Source organism: Mobula birostris, chromosome 8 (genome assembly GCF_030028105.1).
Source record: "Mobula birostris isolate sMobBir1 chromosome 8, sMobBir1.hap1, whole genome shotgun sequence".
NCBI classification, from domain to species: Eukaryota; Metazoa; Chordata; class Chondrichthyes; order Myliobatiformes; family Myliobatidae; genus Mobula; species Mobula birostris.
The window spans coordinates 104088762-104111869 of NC_092377.1; the positions used below are offsets into that span (position 1 = coordinate 104088762).

The following is a 23108-nucleotide window of genomic DNA, read 5'->3' on the forward strand; positions in this document are numbered from 1 at the left end:
GCCTGCATACATTTTCATGAACTTCCTTAGAACCCTCTTCAAGGTCAGCACGTCTGTTCTTAGATAGAGAGCCCCAGACTGCTCACAATCCTGCAAAGGAGGCCTCACCAATGTCTTATAAAGCCTCAACATTACATCCTTTGTTTTGTATTCTAGTCCTCTTCAAATGAATGCTAACATGCCATTTCCCTTCCTCACCACCGACTCAACCTACAAACTAACCTTCAGAGAACCCTGCACAATGATTCCCAAATCCCTTTGCACCTCAGGCTTTTGAATTTTTTCACCATTTAGAACATAATCTATGGTTTTATTTATTTTACTAAAGTGCATGATCATACACTTCACAACACTATCTACCATTTTTATTCTGTCTGAGTCCTTCTGTAGACTCTCTGCTTCCTCAACACTAACTGCCTCTCCACCTGTCTTTGTATTGTCCATAAACTTGGCCACAAAGCCATCAATTCCAACATATCATATCATTGACAGACAGCATAAAAAGAAGTGGTTCCAACACAGACCTGTGGAACACAGCTAGTAACCTGCTGTCACCCAGAAACAGGTCTCTTTAATCCCACCCTTTACCTCCTGTCAGTCAGTTAATACTCTGTCTTTTCTGTAATACCATCGGCTCTTAATTTGTTAAGTACCCTCATGTGTGGCACCTTGCCAAAGGCCCTCTGAAAATCCAAGTACACAACACCCACTGATTCTCCTTTGTCTATCCTGCTTGTTATTTCTTCAGAATTCAACAAACTTGTCAGGCAAGATTTTCCCTTAAGGAAACCATGCTGACTTCAGCATATTTTATCAAGTACCTTCAAGTACCCCGAGACTACATCCTTAACAATCGACTCCAACATCTTCCTATTACTGAGCTCAGACTGTGTGTGTGTGTCCAAAGGTAGTCATAACTGAAGGGTGGTAGTGGGGACCAGCTCCCACTGCTAAACAAATGCTCTTCATGGCGTGCATCTCAAACAGCCCCTGACAACCAAGTCCAACTCCTGGCCTTCACATGTGGCACAGTTCTTATGCCCGGCGGAGCTGTTCTCACTGACAGGAGAAGGGGCAAAGGCGGGCCTCTGGCACCTTAAAACCAGTTGCTCCGGGCAGATGGGGCTCGTTAACCATGGATGGTAGCTCATCTAGGAGAGGGAAACTCTGATTTCAAACCTCCGCTGCCTTGCAGCTATACCCACTCACGGGAAGGACTTTGGGAGTAAACCTTGAGGAAAAATACGGAGTCAGAGTCCCGAAGGCGGCTGACTACTGTACTTAGCACCAGCACGGCAACTCCTGTGATGCTGCTGGCACCAAACTGTACCGACTTTCGTCGTTCCTTTGGACCTGTCATCAGCATGGAGAGGGGGGTCCCACTGCATGGGCAATAGACGGATCTCCATATCAACTCTGCCCTGGCTTGCGCCCTGGAGAGGCCACTGCCAGTGACTACCAGAGGCGCAGTACCCATGGTCGACCATGACTGACAGAGGCCACACACACACACATCCCTCCTTTCTTGAAGAGTGGAGTGATATTTGCAATTTCCTATTCCTCCAGAACCACCCCAGAATCCATTGATTCTTCCAAGATCATCATTAATCCCTCCACAATCTCTTCAGAAATCTCTTCCAGAACCCTGAGGTGGAGACCATTTGGTCCAGGTAACTTCCAGTCCATTCAGTTTCCCAAGCACATTCTCCCTACTAATGGCAACTTCACTCACTTCTGACTCCTGACACTCTTGAAATTCCAGCATACTGCTCGTGTCTTCCACAGTGAAGAATGCTGCAATATACTTATTCATTTCTTCTGCCATTTCCAGCATTGTTTGACAGCAGTTCGATATCTACTCTCACCTCTCTTTTACACTTTATTTATCAGAAGAAACTTTTGGTATCCTCTTCAATATTATTGGCTAGCTTACTTTCCTATTCCATCTTTCTCTTATTTACGGCTTTTTTAGTTGCCTTATGTTGATTTTTTAAAAATTCATAATCCTCTAACTTCTCACTAATTCTTGCTCTATTATATGTCCTCCCCTTGGCTTTGACTTCTCTCATCAACCACGGTTGGATCACCCCGCCTTTAGAATAGTTCTTCTTCTTTGGCATATATCTACCCTGCTCCTTTTGAATTCCTCCAAGAAACTCCAGCCATTCCTGCTCAGTCGACATCACCCCTACTAGTGTTTCCTTCCAATCTATTTTGGTCAGCTCCCCTCTCATGCCTCCGTAGCACCCTTCAATCCACTGTTAGCCTGATACACCTGCCTTTAGCTTCTCCTTCTCAAACTGCAGGTGAATTCTATCATATTTTATTCACTGGCTCCTTGGGGTTCCTTTACCTTAAGCTCTCCGATCAATTCCAGTTCATTGCACAACTCTCAATCCAAAACAACTTATCCCCCAGTGGGCTCTACCGTGAGCTGCTCTAAGAATTTATCTCACAGGCATTCTACAAAATCTCCCTTTTGGAACTCAGCACCAACATGATTTTCCCAATCTACCTGCATATTGTACACCACATCTTTGCTACTGTTCAGAGATCAGTATATAACTCCCATCAGGGCCTTTTTACCCTTGATCAGCACTGGAAAGAAAGATGAGAAATCAGAGTAAGAAGGTGGAGGGAGAGGAGGAAGAAGTACGAGGTGGTGTGTGATAGGTGAAACGAGGAGAGGGGGAGTGGGTGAAATAAAGATTCGTGACACTTCATGCACTCTTGATTGTTTCAATTACTTCAAGTTCCTTGGCCCTGATCATCTCATTTTCACTAATTCTCCATCTACTTCTTTGGCAAGGACTCTCTGGCATGCACTGATGACCCCTTCTCCCACGTTCAACCCTTCTCCTCTTCCTAGACATCCTGCTCTAGTCTTCTACCCGCTCAGGATTTTTTTATTGCTCACTGCCGATGGGACATCAACCGTCTCAACCTTAACACTCCTCTCTCCAATTCTAGCCTCACTCCTTCTGAATGTGCTGCTCACTGCTTTCTCCACACTAATCCTAACCTCACAGTTAAACCCACAGATAAGGGGGGTGCTGTAGTGGTCTGGCAGACTGACCTCCACCTTGCTGAGGCCAAGCGGCAACTCTCAGACACCTCCTCTTACTTACCCTTTGAACAGGATCCCACTAAGGAGCACCAGGCCCTTGTCTCCTGCACCATCACCAACCTTATCTACTCTGGGGATCTCCTATCCACTGCCACTGACCTCATAGTTCCCTCACTCTGTACCTCCTGTTTCTACCTCCTACCCAAGATCCATAAACCTGCTTGTCCAGGTAGACCCATTGTTTCTGCTTGTTCCTGCCCCACCAAACATGTATTTCAATACCTTGAACAAGAGAAAATCTGCGGATGCTGGAAATCCAAAGCAACACACACACAAAGTGCAACAGGAACTCAGCAAGCCAGGCAGCATCTTTGGAAAATAATAAACTGTCGACTTTTCAGGCCAAGACACTTCAGCAGGACTGGAGAAAAATAAGATGAGGAGTAGAATTAATAGATGGGGGGGGGGTCGGGAAGGGTCTGTTTCTCCCTCCCCTCCCCCAGCCTTTTAACTCTACTCTTCATTTTCTTTCTCCAGACCTGCTGAAGGGACTCGGTCCAAAACGTCGACTGTACTCTTTTCCATAGATGCTGCCTGATCTGCTGAGTTCCTCCAGCATTTTGTGATTGTTGCTTTGGATTGCCAGCATCTGCAGATCTTCTGTTGTTTGTCTTTTTACCCTTGCAGTTTCTAAGCTCTACCCACAATGATGTTACACCTTCTGATCCTATGTTTCCTCTTTCTAGGGATTTGATTTCATTTTTTACCAACAGAGCCACACCACTCCCTCTGTCAACCTGTCTGTTCTTTTGATACAAAGTGTATATGAAAGCATAAAGCTCCCAGCTATGATCTTCTTTCAGCCACAACTCAGTGATGTGAACAACAACATACATGCCAATCTCTAACGGTGGGTGCTACAAGTTCAAATGTGTTATTCCATACACAGTACTGCGTGCATTCAAATATAACACCTTCAGTCCTCTATCCATCACCCTTATTGATTTTGTCGCTCTTTTACATTGCAACTCATCCCATTGTCAGCAATTTTACCCCATCATCAGCCTCTCCTTGCCAGCAGTCTCACTATACACAGCCTCTGTTTGTGAACCAACTACCCCATCCTCAGCCTTATCACTCTAGTTCCCATCTCCATGCCAAATTAGTTTAAACCAGCCGCCACCCCTGACCAGCTCTAGCCAACCTGCCCTCAAGGTTATTGGTTCCCCTCAGGTTCAAGTGTAACCCATCCCTTTTCTACTGGTCATATCTTCCCCAGAAGTATTCCAATGATCCAGAGATTTGAACATCTGTCCTCTGCACCAGTTTCTCAGTCCCGCATTCATCTGCCAAATTATCCTATTCTTAACCTCACTGGCATAAGGCACAGTCAGTAATTCAGAGATTACTACCCTGAAGGTCCTGCTTTTCATCTTTCTATCTAGCTCCCTAAAATCTCCCTATAGGACCTCTTTACCTTTCCTGCCTATGTCATTGGTGCCAATATGTACTAAGACTTCTTGCTGCTCACCCTTTCCCTTTGGAATGCTGTTGACCCCATCAGATACATCCCTAACCCTGTCACCTTGGAGGCAACATATCATTTGGATGTCTCTATTGCGTCCACAGAATTTTGTCTCTTTTTATTTAACTAAGGAATCTCCTGTCACCTCTCTTCTCTTCTGAGCCACAGTACCAGTCTCAGTAGGAGAGACTGTAGCTCCCCACACAACAGTATTCAAAGTGCAAAACATATTCTTGAGAGGGACGGCCACAGGGGTACTCTGCACTGGCTGCCAATTTCTTTTCCTTCTCCTGACAGTCACCTGTTGCTTCAACCGATGGATGACCTTCTCTCTGTAACTCCTGTCTATCACTTCCTCAGTGTGAGCCGCAGGTCATCGAGCTGCAGCTCTGGTTCTTTAACACGTGCGCTGAGGATCTGCAACTCGGTGTACCTGGAGCAGATGTGATTATCCGGGAGGCGGCTGGTCTCTCAGACTTCCCACATCTTACACACACGGCTCCCAGTGCCATTTTTCACTGCACTAAATGTGCCCTAACAGAAGGGGAATGAAGAATAATAAGAAGAAATAGAAACTTATCTGATACTTACTTCGCCTAAGCCTGATGAGCCAAAACCACTCTGACAATGGCCAGTCCGCTTGCCCCTGCTTTGAAAAAAAAATCTTCAGCCGCGTATCTGAGTGAAATCACCGCTTCCTCTCGAGCTCCCGCTCACTGCTTGGATGCAGTCCAATTGTGCCTCACACAGCTCGGTTACTGCAATACACCACCCTCTTCTAAAGTGTAACAGCAGAATGTTCGGTAAATGTTTGAGAAATCTGGGGCTCCTGAAAGTAGTGGTGGCTAGAGTTTACTGGGAGGAGGAGGAGGAGGAGGAGGAGGAGCAGGGAGTCAGACCAGGAGGATGTGGCTACAAATGACGGAACAGCAATTTGTGAAAACCAATTGACCGGAAAACGTTGTTTACTTCTGCAAAATGCTGTTGGAACTCAGCGGGTCAAACGACATATATGGAGAAGAATAAACAGTCGACAAAACACTTCATCATACTTGGACTGCTTATTCCTCTGCTAAAATACTGCCTGACCTGCTGAGTTCCTCCAGCACTTTGTGTCTTATTCTATATTTCTAACATCGGCAGAATCGCTTGTGTTTTATATCTGCATATGTTAGTGGGTTATACTTTGACATTTGACACAGGGAATGTTCGTTGATATTGAGTATATTGTTTATGGGAGCTTGCTGAGTTTTCTACATTAAAAATATTTACTATTATTGAAACATGCATATTACGTGGACCAGTACTTGAAGAGAGTTAAATGGCACTGTGCTTACCCAGAAGTCTCTGCATTTCAGAATGTGCCATAGGTGACCCAGCGATTGAATGCGCAGGTGTAAGGGTCGCCGTAACGCACAAACATCACGGTGGACAAAAGACCCTGGAGGATCGACAGCAGGTAGGAGCGGGGCTGTGGGTGGGCGATTTCATTCGCCCCGGTGTCCGCACTCTGACTGAGGAACAATTGCTGTGAGCTCCCGATACACAGTGAGATTGGTCCCGGTGATTTCCATCACTCAACCCCGTGATCCGTCTCACGAACCCGGGGAGTGATTTTGGGGATGGGCAAAGGTGCTGGTGCCATTTCTGTGGCGCATGCGCATCGTTGGGACCGTAATGGGTTTCTTGTTCGTGGGGGTTTCTGGGTATACGGGCAGCCATGCATAATACTTCCGGCGCCTCCTTTCAAGTTTGTAAGGTGTATTTGGGAGCACATGCAGAGGGAATGGGAGTAGATAGATCTTTCAGTATTTCGAGCTCCAGGTCCAACTCCAGGTATCTAAATCCGAGGAATAGGAACGGCACAAAAATATAGTTTCGAGTTAGACGCTTCGTTCGAGATTATCTTACAGTCAACCAATTAGGAACAAGTTCCTTCCATGGGCTTTAGTTCTTGAGAAAATTACCTTTGTTCTCCCTCCTCTTGTCCTGGACCTTTGTACCCATGAGAATATGTTTTGTACCGTTCTTTCTGGGTACATAATGATGCCAAACAGCTTAGTCCTGAGTAACAAGTGACCTACAGTGTATAGATTTCACATCACTAAACTGTCACAGTCCAGTGAGAAAGGCTGCTCCCTCCCCTTCATATCCATTGGCATTGCTAGCGATGAGTTCACCACCTGGGGGGGAGTCAGAGTAATTAGAAAGTCTCCGAGATTATCCATATAATATCCTGTGCTCTTTGTGGTGCTGTGGGATATAACTTGAAATAATACTAATGGAGAGAGACAAACTGAGCCGAGTCACAGAATGAAGACCGGCAGAAATGGCCCATTCTGTTACAGTCAGAGAATTTGCTGGTCAGTGCAGATTCCTGATCTGTGCCCAGTTAGAAGATGAGTTGTTCCTCTAACTTGTGTTGAACCTCACTGTAACACTGATGTGGGAGCTCAGCATAGACACCGAAATGATCTCATCTGAAATGCTGTCCTCCTTCCATTGATTTATTTTGTGAATCTTTTTACAGGTTAGAAACGGCAAAAATTTTGTGTACAGGAATCTCAAACACAACAACACATCAGTTTTGCTCCCTCTGTCCAGATATTTAAGGAGTGACCAGATATTTCCTTTATAACATTCGTTGTTGATCCTTGAAGATATACCTCATCCCAGCTGGAAACATACTTTGTGTCTGAAATGATGTTTTCTGCTGTAACTCAGTGAAATCCACTGGAACCGGGTGCAGAGAACACACCAGCATTTGTTCATTAGAGAGAAGCTCTTCAACTGCATTGATTGTGTGAGGAATTCACTACGTCTGATCTCTGGAGTATTGATATCAGTCTGGGCAGAGATTCACTCACTCAGCTGACGCGCATACACACCAGTGAGTTCGCAGTGGGAAGAGGCCATTCACCTGCTTCGGCTGTGGAACGGGATTCACTCACTCACTCATTCAGATTGCATACACACCAGTGAGTTCACACTGGGGAGAAACCATTCACCTGCTCAGACTGTGTGAGGGGATTCACTCAAGTCATCTGACCTACTGACACACCAGTCAGTTCACACTGGGGAGATGCCGTTCACCTGTTCAGTCTGTGGGAAGGGATTTCCTCAGTCATTTCAACTGAAGGTACATCAACGAGTTCACACCAGAGAGAAGCCGTTCACTGTTCTGTGTGTGGGAAAGGATTCACTCAATCGTCCAATCTACGGAGACACCAATCAATTCACACTGGGAAGCGTCCGTTCACCTGCACAATCTGTGGACTGCGATTCATTCAGTCATCTGACCTACTGGCACACCAGTCAGTTCACACTGGGGAGAAGCCATTCATTTGTTCAGACTGTGGGAAAGGATTTCCACGATCATTTCAATTGAAGGTACATCAGCGAGTGCACACGAGGGAGAGGCCATTCACCTGCCCAGACTGTGGGAAGGGATTCACTCAGTCATCTGAACTGAAAGTACATCAACAAGTTCACACTGGGGAGAGGCCATTCACCTGCTCAGATTGTGGGAAGGGATTCACCCACTCATCTAACTTACAGACACATCAGCGAGTTCATACTGGTGAGAGGCCATTTACCTGCTCAGTCTGTGGGAAGAGATTCACTCAATCATCTCAGCTACTGGCACACCAGTCAGTTCACTCTGCGGAGAGGCCATTCAGCTGCTCAGATTGTGGGAAGGGATTCACTCACTCATCTAACTTACAGGCACACCAGCGAGTTCACACTGGGGAGAAACCATTCACCTGCTCACATTGTGGGAAAGGATTCACTCAGTCATCTCAACTGAAGGTACATCAGCGAGTTCACACAGGAGAGAGACCATTCACCTGCTCAGAATGTGGGAAGGGATTCACTCAGTCATCCAACCTACAGACCCATCAACTAGTTCACACTGGGGAGAAACCGTTCACCTGCTCAGATTGTGGGAAGGGATTCACTGAGTCATCTCAACTGAAGGTACATCAGCGAGTTCACACTGGGGAGAAACCATTCGCCTGCTCAGACTGTGGGAAGGGATTCACTCGGTCGTCTAACCTATTGGCACACCAGTGAGTTCACACTGGGGAGAAACCATTCACCTGCTCAGACTGTGGAAAGGGATTTACTCAGTCATCAAATCTACTGGCACACCAGTCAGTTCACACTGGAGAGATGCCGTTCACCTGCTCAGACTGTGGGAAGGGATTTCCATGGTCTTTTCAACTAAAGGAACATCAGCGAGTTCACACAGGAGAGAAGACATTCACCTGCTCAAACTGTGGGAAGGGATTCACTCACTCATCCCACCTACAGACACACCAGCGAGTTCACACAGGAGAGAGGCCGTTCACCTGTTCTGTGTGCGGGAAGTGATTCACTCAGTCATCCAACCTACGAAGACACCAGTCAGTTCACACTGGGGAGATGGAGTTCACCTGTTCAGACTGTGGGAAGGGATTTCCAATGTCATTTCAACTGAAGGCACACCAACGAGTTCACACTGGGGAGAGGCCATTCACCTGCTCAAATTGTGGGAAGGGATTCACTCAGTTATCACATCTGCAGACACATCAGTCAGTTCACACTGGTGAGAAACCGTTCTCCTGCTCTGAATGTGGGAAGAGATTCACTCAGTCATCCAACCTTGTGAAACACTACCGAGTTCACACTGGGGATGAAGTTGAAATAAGCTGCTTGCTGGATGTTTAACCATCACAGTTGCTGAATCCAGAGGCAAGTTCAAAAGTGACTGTCGGTGTTGAACTCTGCAATTATGGCTGCTGCTCATCACACCCAGTTCTGTACCCTGGTCACTGGGCATGGGAGGAGTTTCTTCTGCTGATGTTCACCTTTAATGGGACTGGAGTTTCATATTCTGGATCTGTGACTAATAAATCAGTTCTATTTTAATCACTGTCTCAGGTGCCTAGTGAATCTACAACACACTCAGTGTACAGTAGGGAGTCAACTCAGCCCAGCTGATCCCCGTCAGAGTTTCTGTTCCACAACAATCCTTTTAAATCTATCCCTGCTGTTCACCTCTCACACTCCCTCTGTGATACATTCCAAACAGTCACCACTCTGTGGGTGAACTTCCTGCAAGACTTTTGGCAGACTGAAGAATAAGATAAGCTGACTGCAGTTACCTTTGACATGTTCTTTGCTTCTCAAATCTCTGGGCCGAGGAAGAATGACATTGGTAGATAACCTGCTCCTTCCCAGATCTATTTAACATTTCACTGCTTCCGAAGGGCTGTCAGACAGGAAGCAAAGAGTGGGAATAAACGGGACCTTTTCAGAATGGCAGGCAGTGACTAGTGGGGTACCGCAAGGCTCAGTGCTGGGACCCCAGTTGTTTACAATATATATTAATGACTTGGATGAGGGAATTAAATGCAGCATCTCCAAGTTTGCGGATAACACGAAGCTGGGTGGCAGTGTTAGCTGTGAGGAGGATGCTAAGAGGATGCAGAGTGACTTGGATAGGTTGGGTGAGTGGGCAAATTCATGGCAGATGCAATTTAATGTGGATAAATGTGAAGTTATCCACTTTGGTGGCAAAAATAGGAAAACAGATTATTATCTGAATGGTGGCTGATTAGGAAAAGGGAAGGTGCAACGAGACCTGGGTGTCATTATACACCAGTCATTGAAAGTGGGCATGCAGGTACAGCAGGCGGTGAAAAAGGCGAATGGTATGCTGGCATTTATAGCGAGAGGATTTGAGTACAGGAGCAGGGAGGTACTACTGCAGTTGTACAAGGCCTTGGTGAGACCACACCTGGAGTATTGTGTGCAGTTTTGGTCCCCTAATCTGAGGAAAGACATCCTTGCCATAGAGGGAGTACAGAGAAGGTTCACCAGATTGATTCCTGGGATGGCAGGACTTTCATATGAAGAAAGACTGGATGAACTGGGCTTGTACTCGTTGGAATTTAGAAGATTGAGGGGGGATCTGATTGAAACGTATATGATCCTAAAGGGATTGGACATGCTAGATGCAGGAAGATTGTTCCCGATGTTGGGGAAGTCCAGAACGAGGGGTCACAGTTTGAGGATAGAGGGGAAGCCTTTTAGGACCAAGATTAGGAAAAACTTCTTCACACAGAGAGTGGTGAATCTGTGGAATTCTCTGGCACAGGAAACAGTTGAGGCCAGTTCATTGGCTATATTTAAGAGGGAGTTAGATATGACCCTTGTGGCTACGGGGATCAGGGGGTATGGAGGGAAGGCTGGGGCAGGGTTCTGAGTTGGATGATCAGCCATGATCATAATAAATGGTGGTGCAGGCTCGAAGGGCCGAATGGCCTACTCCTGCACCTATTTTCTATGTTTTCTATGTTTTTCTATGTCTCACATTGCTGGGTTGTTAGAATACGCAATGTGTTCTAAAATCTGAAAGCAGAGTGGGGAACTGTTATTTGGATGTTCAGTGGAGCAGGGTGAAGAACCAGAGAGTCAGCACAGGGCAGTGTTTGGGGCTCTGGACAGTGGTTGGAGTAAGAGAACAGAACAGGGGGCGTGGCAAAAAATGACAGTGTAGCAATATTTGGAAACTGATTGACAGGAAAAAAAAGTTGCCGTTTCTGGCTGAGACCTTTCATCCGGACAGGTCGTCTACAGATTTTCTTGTTAGTTCCGAGTTCCTGTGGCAATGAGAAACTATAAGATAACTTTCAGATAAATGGATAATGCGATTTTCTACCAATTGAAGTGGAATATTGAGGTCATGACCAATGTTGGAAGCATACCTTGGTAGATAATGGGAATAGTCGAGACTGAGGCCTAAAAGAAAAAAGTGGGTCCAACATCCAGTGAATTGAAATGCCAATTAGAGCTGAATGAGAAAAAGACAAACTCCTTGTGTCACTTGGTTCTTTAGCAAATCATCTCTGTTGAATGTCATCTGATTTTGGATCCTTCTGCTAAGTGAGACCATTGTTTCTTCTGTCTGCGTGTATAATGATAACGAACACCTCTGTCTTGGGTAACAAATGACCTGTAACATTCACACCACAGAAGTTCCAGACATTACCAACCTCCAACAAGAAAGTCTAATCACCTACCCTTGACATTCATTGACATGCCACTGTTGACTTCACCACCATCAATCACCTCAGGGTCACAGTGATCAGAAAGTCTCCAGGAGGTTGGGTAGATCTCTACCCAAGTAGAGCAGTGAGACATACCCAGAACTACTAAGCTATAGCAATGGACGGAGACAAACTGAGTCAAATAGATGACCAGCAGGATTGTGGCATTATGATACAGACAGGTACAATTTGATGCTGAGTCTAGATACCTGAACCATGACCAGATAGAAGTTGAGGATTTGTTCTCTTAACTTGTGGTCTCAATGTTACAAGGTGATGTGGGAGATCACCCTGAAATGCTGACCTTCCCCCATTGATGTTCTTAGTAAACAGATTACAGGATAGAAAAAAAAAATCAAAGGAGCTGTGTATGGCAGTCTCGAACACAACAACACATTGATTCTGTTCTGAATGTTTGTCCACCAGCACTTGAATGCCATAGATCTTTGAATGTGGCATTGCAGATGCTAGATAGCATCAAGATCGGTATCACACCAGTCGTACCAAGGAGAACCTGGAAATGTGTTCAGTGCAGGGATGAGATTTGGATTAACCAACCTGGAGATAAATCTTGTAAATTATCTTTGTGTTATTGAAGGAGTGAACAGATATTTTCTTTGTAACACCAGTATATCAGTTATCAATACCTGGAAAAGATGCCTTATCTCATCCCAGCTTGACATTTGCTCTGTGTCTGAATGAAATTTTCTGTTTTAACTTCTCATTGAAACCCATTGGATCCAGGGCCCTGAGAACACACCAGCAGATCTTCACTCGAGATCAGACACACAACTGCTTGAAGTGTCGTGGGGGGGGGGGGGGTCTATATGTTATCTGATCTGACAATGCATTAGAAACTTTATAGCTAGGAAAATTAATTCACCTGTTCAGTGTGGAAAGGGATTCAGCCGTTCATCCAAACTACAGACACCAGAAAATTCACAGTGGGGAAACTGTCATTAACCTGCTCGGTGTGTGGGAAGGGATGAAATTCAGTCTTGCAACTACAGTAACACCAATGAGTTCGCACTGAGGAGAGGCCAGTACAAGGGATGGGACAAACTCTGTCATCCAGCTTGAAGATACATCAGGGAGCTCACGCCACAGAGAGGCAGTACACTTGCTCTGGCTGTGGGAGGAGATTCATTCAGTTGTCCAACCTGAACACACATCATAAAATTCACACCAGGGGAGGTTGTTCATCTGCTCCATGTGTGAGATGGAATTCATTGAGTCACCTGAGCTATTGACACATCAGAGAGTTCACACTGGGGAGAGGCTGTCCCCTGCTCTTTATGTGTGAGGGAATTTCCTAGGTTATCCCACATGCAGACACACCAGTAAGTTCACACCAGGGAGAGGCCATTCACCTGCTCAGACTGTGGGAAAGTGATTCACTGAGTTATCTCACTTTTTGAGGTAATAGTGAGTTCACACTGGGAGGCTGCACACCTGCCCTGTGTGAACAAAGAGGTTTATTCAGTCATCCCACCTGCTGACAAATCAAGTTCTCACAGGGGAGACAGTTTAAATAACTCTGTTGAATTTTTAACTATTACATTTGGTGAATCCAGATGCAAGTTGAAGAGTGACTATTGGTGTCAGATTCTGCTGTTCATCACACCTGGGACTGAACCTTGGTCACTGGGCACGGGAGGGGTTTGTTCTGATGACATTAGCCTTTAATTGGACTGGTTGAGTATTGTGGATCTGTCAGAAATGAATCAGTTCTATTTTAATCCTTGTGTCTCATGTCATTACTGACTCAGTGTTCAGTGGAGAGGCTATTCCTACCGTCTGGTCCCTGCCAGTGATTCTGTTCCATCTCCTCCCATCACCCCATAGCGATGTTCTTTTCTCTCTCTCTCTCTCTCTCTCTCTGTTCCCTCAGCTTCCCCTGAAATCCATCCCTGCTGCTGCCCCTGTGGAGACGGGTTCCGAATGGTCACCACTCTGGATGAAGAAGTGACGTCACTGATCAACTGGTCTCTGACAACTTGCACTCATTCTTCCTTTAAACTTTATACCCTTGAGCCCAAGGGCAACAGTCCAGCACCTGTCACCGAACTGCTCTGAAACTTTGCTCAGAATTGTCAATTTTATATGGATATTGACCAATTGAAATCTGTGCAACTTCTACCACCTTGTTTGCAAACACAGAATACCAACCTTTATACAATCTTACAGGTAGTAATAACCAATAAAACTACATATTGTTTGCTCTTAAAAAAATTAGTTTGAGCAGAAGCAGCCAATTACACAGGACAAAGCTTCCTGAATACTTCGGGATGTATCTTACGGATTTTGGGTTGCTGAACATGAAAGCCACACAAAATTCCCCTACACACAGCAGTTTTTTGAATTTGCCTATATTTACTAAGTCAATTAAAATGCTGCCCAGAACTTAAGCTGAATTTTTTTCTATCTTGTCCTTGTGTGTGCTCATTATAATAAAGTGATTGTATTTTCAGGAGTATTTGTGATAGCAAAATGTCTCTCCAATGTTGCAACAACCGCAATCCTTGCTGCAGACTTCAACGTTTCTAACAATTCTGAGCCCAGACCAAGATCCCTGTTGCTGACCTCAGTGGTTCTAATTATCCCAAGCAGATTCAGAACCCAGACTCCACCGCCAGCAATGTGGGTTCCTATGACCTCGGACACCTTCAAAGTGCCGATTGCAACTTCCAACTCTGACTCCAGCCTGGATCTTGACCAACAGCACCTCCAGGCGGGGGCTTCATGCACTACGGTTGGAACCTCCAGTCTCCCCTTCCCCCACCATCACTCTGCAATTCCGTGTCTCTCAGGTCCCACTGCCAGCTCTTGGCTCCTTGGAGACTCTATCTTACTTTCACTCCACCTTCCCTGAACACCACAACCTTCCCCTCTCTTCAGACACCATCAACCCCCTTCCCCCTCCGATCCCAGCTCTCATCTGTGCTGGATCTTTGCAATCCCCTCTGATGTTCCCCTCTCTGAGGCAGAATGTTCTGTTCTCAGTAAGGGGCTCACCTTTGTCCCCCTGCACCCACACCAGTGAGCTTTGCGCCCTCTGTGACTCTGAGTTCTTCTTCCGCCATCTCCATCTCCGTGCCGACTTCTTTGGTGATAACTCTCCAACGCGCTCCAGTGATCCCTTCCTCCATCTTTAACCATCCTCCTCTTCCTGGACTCACTGCTCTGGTCTTCTGCCTGCTCTGGATCTTTTCATTGCCAATTGCCAACAGGACATTAACCATCTAGCCTTTCCTATTCCAACCTTAGTGCTTCTGAACGCCAGCTCTCACTTCCTCCCCACCAATCCTAACCTCACCATCAAACCCCCAGATAAGGTGAGTGCTGTCATAGTCTGGTGGATTGATCTCTTCTTTGCTGATGCCGGGAGACTACTGTCAGACACCTCCTCTTACCCCTTGGTTAGGACACCACTAAGGAGCAACAGGCCATTATCTCCCACACCATCACCAACCTTTTTCATTCGGGATCTCCCAACCATTGCCACCATCCTCGTAGTTCCCGCACCCCAAATCTCCTGTTTCTACCTCCCACCTAAGATCCACAAACATGCCTGTCCAGGTAGACCTAGTTTCTGCTTGCTCCTGACCCACCAAACTTGTATCTGCAAACCCTGGCTCAGTTTTTTCCCCCCCCCCACCCCCACACCACCAGTTCAGTCCCTTCCTACCTATACTCCTGACCCTTCACACAGACTTGATCTTTTCAATGATTTTAAGTTCTCTGGCTGCAATCATCTTATTTTCACCATGGATGTCCAGTCCCTATAAACCTCCAACCCCACCAGGAAGTTCTCAAAGCACCCCATTTCTTTCTGGACGACAGACCCACCAGTTCCCTTCCACCACCACTCTCCTCCATCTGGCGGGACTCGTCCTCACTTTCAATAATTTCTCCTTCAGCTCCTCCCATATCTTTCAAACAAAAGGTGTAGCTATGGGCACTTGTATGTGTCCCAGCTATGCCTGCCTTTTTGTCAGCAATGTGAAATGGTCTATGCTCCATGCCTACACTCCCCAACTTTTCCTATGCCACATCAATGACTGCATTTGTGCTGCTTTCTGCACCCACATGGAACTCGTTGACTTCATCAACTTTGCCTCTAACTTCCACCCTGCCCTCAAATTTACCTGGTGCATTTCTGACACCTCCCTCGCTTTTCTTGATCTCCATGTTTCTATCAAGGTCCAGAAAGACTTCTACCTATCTTTCATCGATTACACCAAAGCTTTTGATAAGGTGAGCCATGAAGAGCTTATAAAAATCCTTCAGCACTTGGGCATTGATGGGAAATATATCAAATCATCAGAAATTTGTATTGGGAACAAAGAACAGAAATGAGAGTTGAACATGAGGCATGTGGTTTTGACCAGATTAAGAGGGGAGTCAGACAAAATGACAGATGAGGAAGTGTTGTGAAAAGCTGGAATAAGAAGAGAGCAGATATCATCAATCAGAAAGTGGCAGCTGGGATTTCTGGGGACATGTACTAATGACATGTACTGGAAAAAGTAGCGGTCAATAGTGCATGGCATTCAACAGTTACATCAAGGGATGGTCAAGCAAAAATTTTGAAGAGCTAATTAGAACTTCTCAGATCAAAAACAGATGGAAGACCATGATCGTCCATATCAAAAAACATGGCACATAATGATGGGGGCTGGGTGCACAGAGGGTACACCAGAGGCAGGGAAGAGGAGATATGGGTGGGTGTCTCGGGGACTTGAGCGGGGGATGGCACCCCAAAGAGAAAAGTGGAAGGGAGAAGGCAGCGTACCACAGGAGGAAGGATGAGGGGTGTCAGAGCAACTGAGAGATGGGAGGGGGAAAGCTATTTGTGTATTTAATATCTCAATAATATTTGAGTAATCTTGTGTGTATATTGTTTGATAAGCATTCTTTGTTTATTTAAATAATTCATGTATGAAGTACAGGAATGGCATATGTCATCACACCACCATGTGATACATGCATGACTTACATTTCGTAAAAATGAAGTTAGATATGCATTATGGACTCTCCATCTTTTCCTTTCCATTAGTTTTCCTTTCAACAGTCATCCTGTTCCCCCCCCCTCCCCTTACCCCCACCCCAACCCTGTCTCTGGGTTGTCTTCTTCCAGCCACCCCCATCGTTTCTGGGACCCCCACCCACACGTTAGGATCACAACATTCCACCCACTGTCTGTCCCTCCTGTGTTGGCCCGTTTCCTCTCTCCCCTGTCTCTGGGTCACTTCTTCCACCACCCGTCGCATTTCTGGGATTCATCCTTCCGCACTCACACGTTACCAGTTCTCCTATTCTCCATTACCCATCTGTGGGTCATCTCCTTCCCCTGGTCTCAGAATCTCCTCCATCCACCTACCCCGTTTCTGAGTCTCCCTTCTCCCCCAGTATCTGGGTCCCTTTTGCACCTCTCTCTCTCACCCCATCACTGTGTCACAGTCTCTGGGATGCAACCTTTCTCCCCTCCTCTAGCCCTACTCTGTTTCTGGATGCCCCATATCCTCCCTCACCCATCTGGTCTCTAGGACAACTTCTTCCTCGTCTCTGGAACACTTCTCTGTGCCCTATCCCATTCCCCACATCCCCACACTCATCTCCGTGACACCCTTGACATCCACCCTCTGTTCGGGGTTCCTTCATCTCCTTCCCTAATGATAATGGAATACCCCCTTCCTCCTCTTCTCACCCTCAATCCCAACTCTAGAATTCCCCTTCCTCCTCTTCTCACCCTCAATCCCAACTCTAGAATTCCCTTTCCCCCACTTCCCACACCCATCTCTGTGATGCCTCACTCCCACCTCTTTGCCAATGCACCAACCCATCTATTTAACACACCTTTCACCCTCTGACTTCATGATGCCCCTTACCCTTCCTGAGTATGAGATATCCCATTCGTCACCACACACTACTCCTGCATCTCTGCGATGTGTGTACCCAATTAACCATCTCTGGGATTCTCCAAAATCCATAAGATACTCCTCAAAGTATTCAGGAAGCAAAATCTTTGCTGTCCAGTGTAATTAGTGACTTTTGACCAGACTAAATTTTTTGAAGTAAATAGTATATACTTTTGTTGATTATTATGACCTGTAAGAATTTATCATGATTAGTATTCTGTGTTTGCAAATAAGGGATTAGAAGCTGTACAGATTCCAATTGGCCAATATCCATATAAATTTGACAAATTCTGAGCAGAAGTTTCAGAACAGTTTGGTGATGGAGAAGAGGGTGTTCCAAGGGGAGGACATTCCCCTTGGAATGCATGGGTTGCCTGTAGGTGCTCCAGTTCCCTCCCTCCCCTACCCCCCTCCGCCCCCACAGTCCAAAGATGTACCGGTTAGTAGGTTAATTGATCATGGTAAATTGTCCCATGATTAAGCTAGAACTGAATCAATGGGTTCCTGGCAGTGCAGCTTAAAGGGCTGGAAGGGCTTATTCCAAGCTGTATCTCTAAAAATGAGTAAAGTATTTACCCTTGAGGATTATAAAGAAGCCAAGAAAAAAAAACTCAAGAAGGGAATTAGGAAGGCCAGAAGGGGCCATGAATAATCCTTGGCAAGTAGGATTAAAGAGAATCCCAAGGCATTCTATACATACATCAGGAACAATATGACAGCTAGGGAGGGAGTAGGACCGTTCAAGGATAAAGGGATACATTTGCTTGGCTGTGAAGAATTTGGTTGAAACCCTTAATGAGCACTTTATATCAGTATTTACCAAGCAGAAGGACATAGAGGATAGAGAGATCAATGCCAAATGTATTGACATACCAGGGCACTTTATGGTAAAGCAGAAGAAACTGTGTGTCTCTTAAAGAGCATTAAGATGAGTAAGTCCCCATGGCCTGATGGAATATACCCCAAGTTATTGAGAGAGGCAAGAGGAGAGATTACTAAGGCCTTGATCAATGTCTTTGTGTCCTCTCTAGCCACAGGTGAGGTCCTGAAGGACTGGCAAGTGGGTAATATTATTCCATCATTCTAAAAAGGGAACCAGGTATAATCCTGGAAACTAGAGACCAGTGAGTCTGGTCTCAGTGGTAGGGAAGATACTGGAGAGAATTCTTCAGAATAGGATTCATGAGCATTTGGAAAATCGTGGCTTTGTGGGGGGCAAGTAGTGTCTTACTAACTTGATTGAGAGTTTTGCTGAGGTGATGAGGGTGATTGATGAAGGTACAGTAGATCTGTTGTCTACGTGGATTTTAGAAAGGCATTTGACAAAGTTCCTCATCCAGAAGTTTAATTTGCGTAGGTTTCATGGTAAATAGGCAATTTGGATTCACAACTGGCTTGTCCGAAGAAGACGGATGGTAGAGATTGAAGGGATTTACGCCAGCTGGAGATCTCTCATTACTGGTGATCCACAGGGATCCGGACTGGGATCTACTGTCTGTGATGTGTATAAATAACCTCGATGAAAATATAAATGGGTGGGTTTGTAAGTTTGTAGATGATGCAAAGATTGGTGGTGTTGTGGACAGTGTAGAAAACCGGCAAAGAATACAGTGGGATATAGATCAGTTGCAGATGTGGGCAGAAAAATGGCAGATAGATTTTTATCTGGTCAAATGTGAAGTGTAACACCTTGATAGGTCAAATGTAAATAGAAAGTACACTGTTGAAGGCAATACCCTCAATAGTGTTGATGAGCAGATGGATCTTGTGCTCCAAGTTCCTAGCTCCATGAATGTGGCTACACAGGTCAATAAGGTGGTTAAGAAGGCAATTGGCAGGCTTACCTTTATTAGTCGAGGCACTGAGTTCAAAGGTCAGGAAGTTATATTGCAACTTTATAAAACTCTGGTTAGACATCATCTAGCGTATTACATGCAGTTTTGGTCACACCATTATAGGAAGGATGTGGAGACTCTGGAGAAATACCTGCATCTCCTCCAAGGCCATGAGCATCACAAACTCATCATGAACGATATTTGTGAGCGCATCACAGGTGAGGCTTCCTGCCTGGCCCATTACAAGAAACAGTCAACCAGCAGCTCCCCAGAGATCCAGACTGCCATGCGGCTATTGCTGCTTGGGAAGCTGTCCAATCTCGCTGTGTCAGAAGGAACAATGTTGGTGACCGAGTACACCAACTCAAAGTGTATTTCCACAGGATCCTGATAAAACAAACTGAAAACCCAAAGGCTCTATTAAACGTCACACACAGTTTCCATGGAAGAGTTATCTTAATATTTTGACTATACTTTTCTATATCTGCCTCAATATTTCTCTTTCAGGGGATAATATTCATCAGGATCATGTTGATGACAATTAGCTGTCCCCCTGCCTGGTGACATTCCCGTGTTCCTGCACACTGAACTAACACGGAGCTTCCCCTTGTCCTGCCCTGTTAGTTTGTCTTCATCTTCAAACACTTGTCCCACTGAACTCTCCATTGACAGAGGAAGACGTTGAACACAGAATTTTTGTATTCTGTTCTTCATGTTCTAGTGAAGGACTCTTGGTTACTCCATTATACTGTTTTCTAGGTGCCCTGAATCTACATCAGAATAAATTAACTGTCGTATCGCTGTTTCTGTGTTTCCACCACAGACTGTGAAGTGACCCTTCCATGATGTGATGTGTTTTCACAAACAGGGACACATTCCCAGAGGCAGCTATGGTAGAATTAATTCACATTCTCTGTGGACAGTAACCAGGATTAAGTGACTGACCATGCAGGGAGTCCACATTCACAGAGAGGTTTCTAATTGCTTTCTTTTGGTCTGTTGTTTAACTTTATTTTTTCTTTGGTGCCAAACTGAGGAGGCTGACTCAGCACCCAAGAGTATCAAGGCAGCAGGGCCCGGATCCGAGAGCCAGGAATGAGCCCATGTTTGGTCGTTTTAAACTCCAGGCCGGATAGTAAAGGTCAGGGTGTCACAGCCAAAGGTGAAGGAAGTTTTTAGCTTTCTGCTCGGTGAGGTTTACTCAAATCTGTGCTGAACTGAGGCTGCGACCTGTAACTAACAGGCTCCTGGGCCAGCTATGACCAGCTTCATGGCTGTGAACTCACTTCCATGAACTTTAGTTCTCTGTATTATTTGTTTATATTTTTATTGTTTTCATGAGTTGTTCATCTTTTGCACGTTGGGTGTTTGACAGTTTTTTCTAATGAGTTCTGTCGGGTTTCTTTGTTTTGTGACTGCTTCTAAGGAGATGGATCTCAAGATTATATGTAGTATACATAATTTGATAATAAATATACTTTGAAACTTGTTCAAATTTCAAGTCCATTTGGGGAGTGACAGTTATTTTTCGCGCTTCTTTTGCTGCTGTGTTATCATTGGAGAATCGGACAGCTCACTGATTGGGTTATTCCACATCACCAATCGGAGAAAGCATTTCACTACCAATCGTAAGTGTCCTTCCGCAATCCTCCAGAAGCTATAAAATTGGTGAATGCGGAAACATTTCCTCATTCTCTGCGAAGGAGTTTGCTGAAATGAGTGGACGAGGGAAAACCGGAAAGGCCAAGAGCAAGCCCAAGTCTCGCTCGTCCCGGGCCGGACTGCAGTTCCCGGTGGGCCGTGTTCACAGGCTCCTGAGAAAGGGTAACTATGCTGAGCGGGTGGGTGCCGGAGCCCCGGTCTATCTGGCTGCTGTGCTCGAGTATCTGACGGCTGAAATCCTCGAGTTGGCTGGTAACGCGGCCCGGGACAACAAGAAGACCCGCATCATCCCCAGACACCTGCAGCTGGCCGTCCGCAACGACGAGGAACTCAACAAGCTGCTGGGAGGGGTGACCATCGCTCAGGGCGGGGTGCTGCCCAATATCCAGGCCGTGTTGTTGCCCAAGAAAACCGGCGGGTCCACCAACCCCAAGGCCAAGTAAAGAGAATTTAAAAACCCAAAGGCTCTTTTCAGAGCCACTCAGATTGTCTATGGAAGGGCTGAGCACCGACTGGGGTGAGGTCGGGGGATTTCCGTTCAAAGTGTGTCGTAGACAAGCAGCTTAAACTCTTGGTCTGGATCGCTTCTCCCCCCCCCCCAAAAAAAAATCTGCATTTATTTGTGCATAGAGCGCTCACCCGGATTCCCTCCCATTCCCGGATCGCTTCATTTTATAGAAAATGATTTTCTCCCCCCGCTGTTGTCTCTACTTCCTGGATGAATGCAGAGCGGCGCTTGATTGGCGGTAAATCGCCCATACCCATTGGTGACTGAAAAAGCCTCAGTCACCCATGAACAGGCGGCAACAGGCAATGTGCCAAAACCAACCGCCATGCAACCAAAATCGTAAAATGTATAAAGTCCGAGAGGAAAATACTTTTATACTGTTCTATGAAATTAGTTACAGATGCTTGTGACTAGGAGCCGTCACATGACCCTGATCCATATAATATAAACGGTGTGAATTAAGTTTAGTGTTCAAAGTGCATTTATTATCAAGATCTGTATACCATATACAACTTTGAATTTCGTCTTCTTGCAGGCATCCACAAAGTAAAAAAAACACAATGGAATCCATGAAAAACTACACACAACAAAAACTGACAAACGGCCAATGTGCAAAAGAGGACAAATCGTGGAAGTATTTTGTTGAAAAACGGAAATAATTATGACCCGCAGAGTTCCCGAAAGTTAGTTTACCGATATGAGATACTCGGATTGAATTACCAACCGGTAGAAATGCTGATTCATAGAACATGACAGGTTTATTATTTAAAACATTATGGACAGTTCGGAAACTGCGGTCGGGGTGATGTGAAAGGATCGTGAACCTATTCTGAATCGCAATTTGATTCAGAATGGGATTTGAACGGTTACAATACACTTGACTGCAGGTAATCGACCGCTTTCCAGTCAATTAAACGCATCAGCAACGGCAGAAACCTGCCACACAGCTATAAAACCAAGCTGATGTAGTAAAGGTTAAAGTCTCTGTGTCTGTACAAAGGGGAGGGAGAGCGAGCCTGGAGCCCACGATCCACGCCATTGCTTCTCTCCGATTGAGTGATCAGGCAAGGTTGAAGCCGCCGCGGGTAAGAGCACAGAACAGGCAGGTGTTCGGCGCCGTTTGCCTGTGTTTGACCGGACTTCCTCTCCCTTTCGCTGGCTGCTGCTGGAGGGAAGTCCAGGAGTGCTGGTATCCATGTTGCCAGGATTGATCAGCGAGGCTGTGGACTTATCTTGGGGGTTTTGAGGTTCATGTTACATATGCTCCTGGGTTCTGGTTACTCTTTTTTCTGTTTTGATTGGTACCTTCGGCGGACAGGGGCAAAGAATGGACAGATCGTCAGAGTCTGTTTCCCATGGTATCAAGTACCGAGATGGGAGTATAGAAGCGGACTTTGGGACCTGCTTTTAAAGGGTTGATGAAGAACCGCCCAATTCCCTCTGGTTATAAGAGAGATGTCTATTACAGGGTCGTTGCGCTGCGTTTGGCTCCTTTT

The 23108-nt window shown here is 45.7% G+C and overlaps 1 protein-coding gene and 1 pseudogene across 1 annotated transcript; both read left to right on the forward strand.

Annotated features, from left to right (window-relative positions):
* The first annotated feature begins 6018 nt into the window (after window positions 1–6018).
* LOC140202036 (uncharacterized) overlaps window positions 6019–23108 on the forward strand; it is a 93567-nt pseudogene continuing 76477 nt past the window's right edge.
* Window positions 21148–21996, forward strand: LOC140201564 (histone H2A). Its single transcript, XM_072265851.1, has one exon. It carries the CDS (start codon window positions 21158–21160, stop codon window positions 21545–21547), a length of 390 nt encoding a protein of 129 aa, XP_072121952.1. The 5' UTR covers window positions 21148–21157; the 3' UTR covers window positions 21548–21996.

Bases quoted from the DNA above. Each gene is read 5' to 3' on its own strand.
- LOC140201564 (XM_072265851.1), top strand. From the start codon at position 21,158: ATGAGTGGACGAGGGAAAACCGGAAAGGCCAAGAGCAAGCCCAAGTCT.